At 49.8% G+C, this 10,818-nt stretch overlaps 2 protein-coding genes across 2 annotated transcripts in view; one reads left to right on the forward strand and one right to left on the reverse strand.

Annotated features, from left to right (window-relative positions):
* lmtk2 (lemur tyrosine kinase 2) overlaps positions 1-3,226 on the forward strand; it is a 38,814-nt gene extending 35,588 nt beyond the window's left edge. The window contains exon 14 of the mRNA XM_083677845.1: positions 4-3,226. Within this exon, the coding sequence (XP_083533971.1) occupies positions 4-28 (25 nt within the window). The 3' untranslated portion in view covers positions 29-3,226. The remainder of the gene's footprint in view (positions 1-3) is intronic.
* A 458-nt stretch (positions 3,227-3,684) lies between these two features.
* The window catches only part of LOC310809922 (tectonin beta-propeller repeat-containing protein 1-like), a gene marked incomplete at its 5' end in the record, with an annotated part of 7,901 nt that continues 767 nt past the window's right edge, over positions 3,685-10,818 (reverse strand). Inside the window, 11 exons of the mRNA XM_083677443.1 lie at positions 3,685-5,071; positions 5,341-5,460; positions 5,611-5,717; positions 6,070-6,162; positions 6,542-6,677; positions 7,958-8,132; positions 8,259-8,315; positions 8,468-8,547; positions 8,985-9,081; positions 9,244-9,337; positions 10,575-10,705. Coding sequence (XP_083533569.1) covers positions 4,931-5,071; positions 5,341-5,460; positions 5,611-5,717; positions 6,070-6,162; positions 6,542-6,677; positions 7,958-8,132; positions 8,259-8,315; positions 8,468-8,547; positions 8,985-9,081; positions 9,244-9,337; positions 10,575-10,705 — 1,231 coding nt within the window. The 3' untranslated portion in view covers positions 3,685-4,930. The remainder of the gene's footprint in view (positions 5,072-5,340; positions 5,461-5,610; positions 5,718-6,069; positions 6,163-6,541; positions 6,678-7,957; positions 8,133-8,258; positions 8,316-8,467; positions 8,548-8,984; positions 9,082-9,243; positions 9,338-10,574; positions 10,706-10,818) is intronic.

The following is a 10,818-nucleotide window of genomic DNA, read 5'->3' on the forward strand; positions in this document are numbered from 1 at the left end:
AAGCAGTGAAGATGGAGAGAAAGACTAGCAGGTGCTGGTGGAGGGGCCCGGTCCCCTCTGTACCAGAGTGGAGCGGACCCAGCGCCGCTCGGGTGAATGTAGGAGACTCAAAAGGACAGACCACACGGTGACGGTGTGGCGAGGGCCGTGATTGGATGCTTCTCTCAGGCAGAACTGCTCTCTTCTCCCACAGAGGTGGCAATGAAGAGGACTGTACACAGACTGAGCCACACGCTCCAAACAGCCAACCCCCTCCCCTCCCCTCCCCAACCTCCTTTTAATCAGATAAGACAGACGAGGCCCAGCCTAGTCTCTGAGCCACCTCCACTCTCCTCCCCCCCTTCCCCTCTCCCCCCCTCCCCTCTCCCTCTCTACCTGCATCAGTGGGTGTGGTTTGTTCCCTTCAGTGCAATTCAGCAGAAAAAATAACTGAACAGAAATACAAAAGGACCTCGGTTCTTTGTTTGCTTTAGGAACTCGTCATGAAGTGCATTCCGAGAGTCCGGCTGCCTCTTCTTTTGTTTTTTTCTTCTCCGTTCTTGGTTAATGTCATCCTGCCCCCCCATCCCCCCCCCCCCCCCCCAAAAAAAGGACCCGACTTTTTTTTTTTTTTTTAAAGCCCTAAACCACTGAACTGGACTAGACTGGGGGCCGGGCTGGCTTGTCTGCTTGGCAGACAAATAGGAATAAGCTATTCTCCTTTGGCAGACTTTAAAAAAAAAACAACAACAACCCAGAGGTCTGTGGTTGAAACACGGCTCACAAACATTGTTCCTTTGCTCCTTCACAACTTGTTGATTATTACTGTCGTTGCCTTTTTCTTTTTCTCCTTTACCTCTAAATTACATCCACCCCCTACAGGAGAATCCACCCCTACAGGAGAATACATAGGAGAATCTCCCCCTACAGGAGAATACACCCCTACAGGAGAATCCACCCCCTACAGGAGAATACACAGGAGAATCCACCCCCTACAGGAGAATACATAGGAGAATCTCCCCCTACAGGAGAATACATAGGAGAATCTCCCCCTACAGGAGAATACATAGGAGAATCTCCCCCTACAGGAGAATCCATAGGAGAATCTCCCCCTACAGGAGAATCCATAGGAGAATCCACCCCCTACAGGAGAATCCATAGGAGAATCCACCCCCTACAGGAGAATACACCCCTACAGGAGAATACATAGGAGAATCTCCCCCTACAGGAGAATACATAGGAGAATACACCCCCTACAGGAGAATACATAGGAGAATCTCCCCCTACAGGAGAATCTCCCCCTACAGGAGAATACATAGGAGAATCTCCCCTGGAACAAGAAGGGTAGGAATCTAAAGGTCTGGTGATTCACTCGTTGACAGATTAGCCTTGACGCAGGTCTGTGCTTTAGCCAGCCGTCGAAGGGGAAATGCCAGACCGTTGGTTTGATAACGGAGGAGTCGACTGAAGCACCTGTAGATCAAAGGTAGCATTGTTTCCTGTCGAGATGATAACAGGCGGACAGGTGTCGCTCCACGGACTTCCTGCTTCTGGTTGCTATGGAAACAGTGATAACGGGGGGGGGGTATTCAGGCGTGGTATTTTCATGTCCGTCTCCCGTTGACATCAATGAATAATTTGTGTCAAATTCATAGAGAAGTGCACGGATCTGTAATATGTCTGAACGCGGCCATTAGTGAGTGTCCTCCGCCCATCGTAGTCATCGCTGTCGTCATGGTGAACATCGCCAGGAGCGTTTTGGGACAGGGAGAGGCCGACACAGCCTTACTGGTAAGACAACACGGTTTCTTAGAAGGTAGCTCAACTCAGCTTCATCTGTAAGTCACTGGATTCTGTAACACAAGCCATGGTTCGAATGAATATGGGTGGAAGATTCTTCATCAGTGGGTGTCATCGCAGTGCCTATTATACAGTATACATACACACACATCCTCTCCCCCTTTCACTCAAGGAAACACACTATAACAAACTCATCCCATCCCCCCCCCCCCCCCCCCCAATACATCGACTTGTGACTTAAGTGAGTTTGGAGTACATAGGAGGTCAAAGGTTGTTTTAAATGTCAGAATGTAATATGAATTGTGCGAGTTGTTTGTAAAAAAACAAATGTGCAATGAACATGTATGTGTATCTTTGATTGGAACGAAATGTTTTGAGTTCATAGGATGATCCGGAGACTGTGGCAGCGTCTTGTCTGCCTCTCTTCTCCAGTGACCGTGCAGGGATTTTAAACTCAGTAAGAACCCCCGAAACCCTCTTGTTGTAGTTGACTTTAGACTACTGTACCACAGCAGAATCATCTGTTCTGTGTCGCTTTGTTTGGTTTACTGGGTCAAACCAATTCTCCAGTACCTTCATTTATTCTGGAAGTTTCTTCTGCATCGTTTATTCCCCAACTACTGCATGTGACACAACCCATGAGGTAAAGATTTAAGGATTGTGGACGTTGTAACAGCCGCCCTCACAGAACTGATGCTTCATTTACCGGCCTTGCTGTTGTATTGGTCACTGTGTGGCAGTGCTGGGCTCTGTGTACCACGAGTCGATTTATGTATATAAATGTATGAATCAAACGGTTAAAAAAAAAAGTGACGTGAAAAACCGAGGTGAGCTTTTTTTTCCGTGTCTTTACGTTCACGTCATTCAAACACAGTTCTTCCAGACAGACACCGTCAGACAGAGCGAGACTGTGGTGGAATCCTCCTAACTTGCTGTCGTTGGTTTCCATGTGAACAGCAAGGCTTCAGTTAAATGTGGTGGATAGATTCCCTTTCTCCTCCCAACAAGTAGGCACTGTATTCTAGACATGGTTAACCTCTGTGATACCAGCAGCCTGCGCTTCAGTTAAACTTGAACATTTTATTTAAGGAAATCCTGATGTTTTATTCTACAGTATATACATTTGCTTAATCTTGCACATTTGAGAAGTGTAACTTAATGTTGAACTGTACTGATGTATATAAATGTTTAATTTTGTCTGTAAATGGGGAATGATGTAATCAAGTCCTAGGTATGAGGAAAGCAGAGTTAAACATATCACGGTGGAAAAAAAGAACAGTTAAATTAATGACACAAAAACAGATGTAAAAATACATTCTGTCCTTTAAACTTGTACATTTTAAAAATTGTAATATTTTTACTTCATATTGACGATCATGCTTAGTGTAATTGAATGAAATGTTTATAGTTAATTACACTGTTTAATATGGAAATAAATGCAAATTTACTTCTACTCTTCTAGTGTTTTGAATATGGTCGTGTACATGTTGATGTTGTTGATCTGGGCACTGGACTAACAATGCTATTTTATTTATTTGTTTATACCAAAACCCAATTGAAGTCTGCTAAAATAGTATGTCTGAAATGTAATTCCCGATTCATCTCTTATTTGGGCATTTCAAACATGCTGGGTCCATTGACTTCCACGGTTAGTGACGGTGAAGATAAACAGAACCAAAGTGTTGATTGAAGTCTGTCCTTGTCAAAAGACTCCTTTCAGGTGAAGGAACCAAATATGTGATTTTATAATTTGGTTGAACTGTCCCTTTAACCGAAACAAGATTGTTTAGTTGAACAAACGGTTAAGATTTCTCTACAATAAAACTAATGACACTCTGAGAACATACATGTACACGTCACAAACACAGATCAGGTGCAAACAGAAATAAAATATCGGAGCCAAAGAGCTGAAATTTGAAATTTAATTCCCAGTTCAACGCCCTTGTAAAGAGGACGTCACTGTGACGTTCAAACCTGCTGCGTTCACGTCAACAGTCTGAATACTGAGATCAACAACAACACAGATCCATCAACGCGACCTAATACAATAAATCTATGCTCTTCGTTCTGAACCTGGTCTGTAATCACCTTCTCACTGGCTTAGAAAAACAAAACAGAAGGTCAAATTTGCCGTGGCGATAATTTCTTCTTTTTTTTTTTAAATAGCCCACATTTGTTGTTGCGAAGGTCATGCGTGGAAGACCAGAGTTAATCTCTAGGAACAGATTTTAATTCTGTAGACAGAAACAAAAGCACTGCAAACATCGTACATCGTACTACAAACACCAGACCACACGTAGATGAGTCAAGACCAAAAAAACTAAGCATAAAACAACATATAGATTAAAAAAAACTATATGAACCAGGTAGTAAGAATGAGGGGAAAAACATCAACAAACAAAACCATACGAAACAAGACGATGATATTGTTTTGGTCCAGGGGGAGCGGACCAGGCAGTGGGTGTAGGTTGGTTGGTTGGTTTGGGATTAGTCCAGATCATTGGACACAGGCATGCTGACGGCTTGGTTCCATTTCGGTGCCTAGCCACTTGGGTGTTCATGCATCTGCATGGACTGGAGAGGAGAAGTGCTCTAAGCTGCCATTTTGAGCCGGCCCAAACGCAGACGTGTCTGCGATTTATGTCGGCGGTGACAGGTGAAATTACCCCACCCCTCAGGTGGGCGGAGTAGCGGTGAAAAAGGCGCGTTCGCCACAATAAGCGGGTCACGTGCCGGTGAAAAAGTAAACGTATTACTCAAGAGCAAAAGAACAATCCAGAATCCGTAGTTATGCCTCGCCTTCAACCCCGAGGACAACCTTAACGAGCAGAACACAGAACATCAGGAACTGAAATGACATTGTTTCTGGTTGAAAAGAGCACTAATATTTCAGACGCGCACCCGTGCGAAGACTGTTTTTAACACCATTAAAATAAAGCCCACATAGTGGAAGCTCTGATTGGTCGATGTTGGGAGTGGGGACGACCTATTGCTGGAGACATAACTCACACACACGTCCAGTCCTGTCAGATATGTGAACACGGCTGGGTTAAGGAACAGCTGGGTTAAGGAACAGCAGGAGGGACCAGGGAGGAGAATGGAACCAGGCACGTGCAGGAGGAGGAGGAGCAGCGAGTGGGGGGGGGGGGGCTTAGAGGGGTTCTACGATGGTCCCGTTCACCTGCGCCTGTGGCCTCGCAGAGAGGGGGCTGCCACTGCGGGTGGGGGTAGGGAGGGGGGCACGGGGAGCCTCTGTAGAGTTCCCTCTCACACTGATGTGCTCCCATCCTCCCTGTGTGAGGACACACACACACACACACACACCGTGGTTAAGTGCCTTACATACAGAATCGTACAGTAGGTTATTTTCCTCCCATAGCTGCAAAGTCACTCACTTTAGGTACACCATCACAAGGGAAATGAAAAACCCAAAACTCTTTACACTGAGTTGCCCCCTATACCTGTGTTGTAACATTGTAATTACTGCAGTATTACCATGTTATACAGTCTCTAGGTAATGACATCATCAGGGAATAAGGAATGGAAGGAGAGAAAACTCACCCCGATGCCGAAGTCCCAGGATTGGCCCTTGGGCTGCATTGGTCCCACCCCCAGCCTGTGACAGACAGCTCCAGGCGGCTCCCCTGGCCAACCAGGGACGCTGTCTGCAACGACCCACACCTGACGACACAGACACCGTTTTACATTGAAGTCATTTAGACGCTTCTTCCCAAAGTGACTTACAGGAAGTACATTTGTCTCAGTAAGTGAATCCACTACACATCAGTCATGGTGTTTCTGTTATTATGTTCTGATGGTTATGAGACTGACCTGGTCCAGGGGACCCACAGAGACCTTGGTGACGTTGTTGGAGATGAGCTCCCAGGCTGAGCCCTGGGGGTAGCTGGGGGCCAGGCCCTGTCTGTACCACAGATTACCTACAGGACACACACACACACACACACACGTCAACAAAGACCTGCTAGTCATTCCACTCAGTAACAAGTGTCACTGTTTTCCAGGGAGTCCTGGGGTCCATAAAACATATTACATAATATGAGTTTCAAAAACAACAACATACACAGTCAGGGGCACATAAAACATACAGACTGCGTCTTTAACTCTGTACAGGAGAAAGCTGCATTGTCAGAAGATGATTCTGGAGAGATTGAATCCGTTTCTATTGTTCATTCATCAGGAATGAACCATTTGACATGTTCCAGAGGGGGTTGTTTCTGTTCAGGAATGAACCATTTGACATGTTCCAGGGGGGGTGTTTCTGAGACTCACTGTTCTCATCCACGGCGTAGACCGAGGTCCTCCCCACAGACAGCTGTCTGAGCGTCTGCCTGGGAGGAGACGGGATGTGGTACCAACACTCTCCTGCAGGGGGAGCAAGTGTGCATGCTCAAAAATCACAGTCACAACATTGACATTCAATATTCAAGTCATTAAAAAAAAAAAATGTTTTCATTAACATTTTTAACTTCTGTCTCACAATGCACATTTTAGACTAGCCAACAATACACTAATTTTATTATTAATATTAATTACATTTTCCATTTTATTTGTTCTTATTTTTCTATGACTTTTTAGGGGAGGCTTCTTGACGAGGTTTCTGAACCTCCGCTGCACAACGTGCCTTTTTCTTTTCATTTTGTCTTTCATTTATTATTGTGCAAATCCTAAATCCAGGAATAAATAAATGGGGGACCAGGCTGTTTGGTTGGGGTGAAGATGGGGGTCCCGAGGACACGCTAACCTGCGGGGTTGCTGGAGGACACGGAGCCCCTGTAGAACACGGCCCCGTCCCTGGCGATGGCCCAGACCTGGTGCCCCCCCCCGATGGAGATGGACTTGAAGGGCTGGTCCGTCCCCACGTGGAGCCACGAGCCCCCCTGTCCCCAGGCAGAGCAGAGAGTCACAGTCCCTGTCTGTCTGGTGGCTTTTTTTAATTTATTTTTTTAATTTATTTTTTAAATTTATTTGTATTATTTATTGAGTGTCCCACTCTTATAAGTTTCATGTTATTGGATACAGACGGTGTAGAGAGAGGAAGTCAGGAGGAGAGGAAGTCAGGAGGAGAGGAAGTCAGGAGGAGAGGAAGTCAGGAGGAGAGGAAGTCAGGAGGAGAGGGTGTCAGGAGGAGAGGGTGTCAGGAGGAGAGGAAGTCAGGAGGAGAGGAAGTCAGGAGGAGAGGGTGTCAGGAGGAGAGGAAGTCAGGAGGAGAGGAAGTCAGGAGGAGGGGGTGTCAGGAGGAGAGGAAGTCAGGAGGAGAGGAAGTCAGGAGGAGAGGAAGTCAGGAGGAGAGGGAGTCAGGAGGAGAGGAAGTCAGGAGGAGAGGGTGTCAGGAGGAGAGGGTGTCAGGAGGAGGGGGTGTCAGGAGGAGAGGGTGTCAGGAGGAGGGGGTGTCAGGAGGAGAGGAAGTCAGGAGGAGAGGGTGTCAGGAGGAGAGGGTGTCAGGAGGAGGGGGTGTCAGGAGGAGAGGAAGTCAGGAGGAGAGGAAGTCAGGAGGAGGGGGTGTCAGGAGGAGAGGGTGTCAGGAGGAGGGGGTGTCAGGAGGAGAGGGTGTTAGGAGGAGGGGGTGTCAGGAGGAGAGGGTGTCAGGAGGAGGGGGTGTCAGGAGGAGGGGGTGTCAGGAGGAGAGGGTGTCAGGAGGAGGGGGTGTCAGGAGGAGGGGGTGTCAGGAGGAGAGGGTGTCAGGAGGAGGGGGTGTCAGGAGGAGAGGGTGTCAGGAGGAGAGGGTGTCAGGAGGAGAGGAAGTCAGGAGGAGAGGAAGTCAGGAGGAGAGGGTGTCAGGAGGAGAGGAAGTCAGGAGGAGAGGGTGTCAGGAGGAGAGGGTGTCAGGAGGAGAGGGTGTCAGGAGGAGAGGAAGTCAGGAGGAGAGGGTGTCAGGAGGAGAGGAAGTCAGGAGGAGAGGGTGTCAGGAGGAGGGGGTGTCAGGAGGAGAGGGTGTCAGGAGGAGGGGGTGTCAGGAGGAGAGGGTGTCAGGAGGAGAGGAAGTCAGGAGGAGAGGGAGTCAGCAGGGCGTGGGCCAGATTCTAACCCATGCTGACATGGTGTATGTGTGCACTGTAGGCCTTGGTGCTGGACTATTGGACCTGGAGGGAGAGGGGGGTGGGGGGGAGAGAGACAGAGAGACAGAGAGACAGAGAGAGAGAGAGAGGCGGTTCCTTACCGCAGGGTTCAGGGGCGTCACCCCCAGCCGACACAGGACGTCCCCCTTGTCGCTGAGGGCCCAGACGGGGACCTGCTCCATGCTGCTCTGGGCCAGGCACGGCAGCACCGTGATGTCACTCAGGGGGACGGGCGGGACTTCCTGCCACGGCCCGGACAGGGTGATTTTGCACTTCCTGTAGGAAACAGGAAGTCACATTTCTAAACATTCCTATTGGAAAGGTTCTGTTGGGACATTAGTTTGCATTCTTGATCATGAAGTCTGTTTACTGGTGTGTGTGTCTGTGTCTGTGTGTCAGTACCTGGCCCAGCGCCTGCGCCTCACAAAGTCCTTCAAGGTCTTGTGGCCGTGGAACGTCCTGCGTGCCAGAGACACAGAAAACAACCATCCTGGTCAACAACACACACACACACACACACACACACACACACACACACACACACACACACACACACACACACGTCTCTCTCAGCTTAGTGACAGGCTGAGTCCTCCTCCTCCTTGACTTACACAGGGAAGTCTGCTGCATACTGCCAGCCCTCCTTGTCTGACCCTCCCGGGATACCGTAGTCGACGGCCCACTCCATCACCTACAACAACACAGCGAAATCAATCAATACCTTATCAATACCTTATCAATACATTCACAAGACAATATATTATCAATGCAGAGTGTGAACACGAACTATTCCAGCAGCAGTTTGTCAGTGATGGTGTCGTGAGGCTGAACTATGCTGAGGTTTGGGAGGCAGGGTGGGGAGGGGGGGGGGTGTGTGGCAGGGTGTGTGTGGACAGGAGCACCCACCCAGGCCCACTGTGGGGAGGGGGGGTGTGTGGTGGTCTTTGTGTGGCAGGGTGTGTGTGGACAGGAGCACCCACCCAGGCCCACTGTGGGGAGGGGGGGTGTGTGGTGGTCTTTGTGTGGCAGGGTGTGTGTGGACAGGAGCACCCACCCAGGCCCACTGTGGGGAGGGGGGGTGTGTGGTGGTCTTTGTGTGGCAGGGTGTGTGTGGACAGGAGCACCCACCCAGGCCCACTGTGGGGAGGGGGGGTGTGTGGTGGTCTTGCTGCGCTCCTTAAAGCCCCCCTCATCACTCCACGGAAACCGGTCGGTAGGAAGCAGCCTGCAAGGATGGCAAAGGGGCTGTAACACACACTGCACTGACACACACACACACACACACACACACTGCACTGACACACACACATTGCACTGACACTGACACACACACACACACACACACACACACACACACACACACACACACACAGCAGGTTGTCAGTACTTGTCTGTGTATCCGGTCATAGGGTTCCAGCGTTGGTTCTCGTAGACGTACACACTCCTCACGTCTGTGTGTGTGTGAAGACCGCCAGCGTTCCCTGCAAACGCAACACACACTCAACTCTGACACGGAAACTGGACGGTCAAACGCAGAGACGCATTACAGAGAACATGTCATTGTATTGCGATAGAAAGCAAAGTCTGCAACCACATGCACGCACACACACACATATACACACACACACACACATATACATGCACACACACTCACACACACACACACACACTCACAGTACATGCACACACACACACACACACACACACACACACACACACACACACACACACACACACACACACACACACACACACACACACACACACACACACACACGGTAGGTTAACATCAAATTCAGATAGGTAGAAATAAGTGGGTTTATAGGGAGCTGAACAGTTTGGGCTGCATGGATGTTAGCTGTAGATCAGGTGGTTGGTATCAATCACAGGGCCCAGTTCCAGTTCCAGGAAAGTCTACAAGCTACAACCTGCCCCACTCAACTACAACCTGCCCCACTCAACTACAACCTGCCCCACTCAACTACAACCTGCCCCACTCAACTACAACCTGCCCCACTCAGCTACAACCTGCCCCACTCAACTACAACCTGCCCCACTCAACTACAACCTGCCCCACTCAACTACAACCTGCCCCACTCAGCTACAACCTGCCCCACTCAGCTACAACCAAGGCCAAACCAGGAAACAAAACATCCTTTAACCTTAGCCCCTACCCTTAACCCCTAACCCTTATCTTAACCCCTACCTTTAACCCCTAACCCCTACCCTTAACCCTTAACCCCTACCCCTTATCTTAACCCCTACCCTTAACCCCTATCCCTTACAGTTCAATCTCAACTTCAAATGGGGGGGTCAGAGTCAGAGACAGAGTCAGAGACAGAGTCAGAGACAGAGTCAGAGTCAGAGTCAGAGTCAGAGTCAGAGTCAGAGTCAGAGTCAGAGTCAGGGCGTCCCAAGGATTTGATTCGAGTGTTTACCTCTCACAGTGAGAGTGTGGTCTGTGTAGTATGGCAGGAGTCTCACAGGGAAACGGGGGGGGGGGGGGGAGCTGGGGGGAGGCTGGGAGGGTCGGGGGGGAGGCTGGGGGGGTCGGGGGGGAGCTAGGTGTGTGCTATCTGGTCAGTTAGCACTGGCTAAATCGTTAGCATTAGTGTTAGGGGGGGCAGGGGGGCGGTTTACCCTGAGGGGGGCAGTTTACCCTGAGGGGGGCAAAGGGGGGGCGGTTTACCCTGAGGGGGGCAAAGGGGGGCAGTTTACCCTGAGGGGGGCAGCCTTCCCCACCGTGCCCGGAGTAGACCCAGGCGGTGCCATCACACCCGATGCCCCACACCACGCCCAGACTGTTACTCTCTACGCAGCGCAGGTGACCCGGGACCTGGCGCCAGAACCTGCGGCCGCGGGTAGCGTCCGGGACAACATGAGCGTTAGCACGGGAAGACACCGCCACCGGCGCAGACAGAAGAGTTAGAAACAGCAGAGAGACACTCGCCACCGGACATTA

The sequence above is a fragment of the Argentina silus genome (genome assembly GCF_951799395.1).
Source record: "Argentina silus genome assembly, chromosome: 9".
In the NCBI taxonomy this organism is placed as follows: Eukaryota; Metazoa; Chordata; class Actinopteri; order Argentiniformes; family Argentinidae; genus Argentina; species Argentina silus.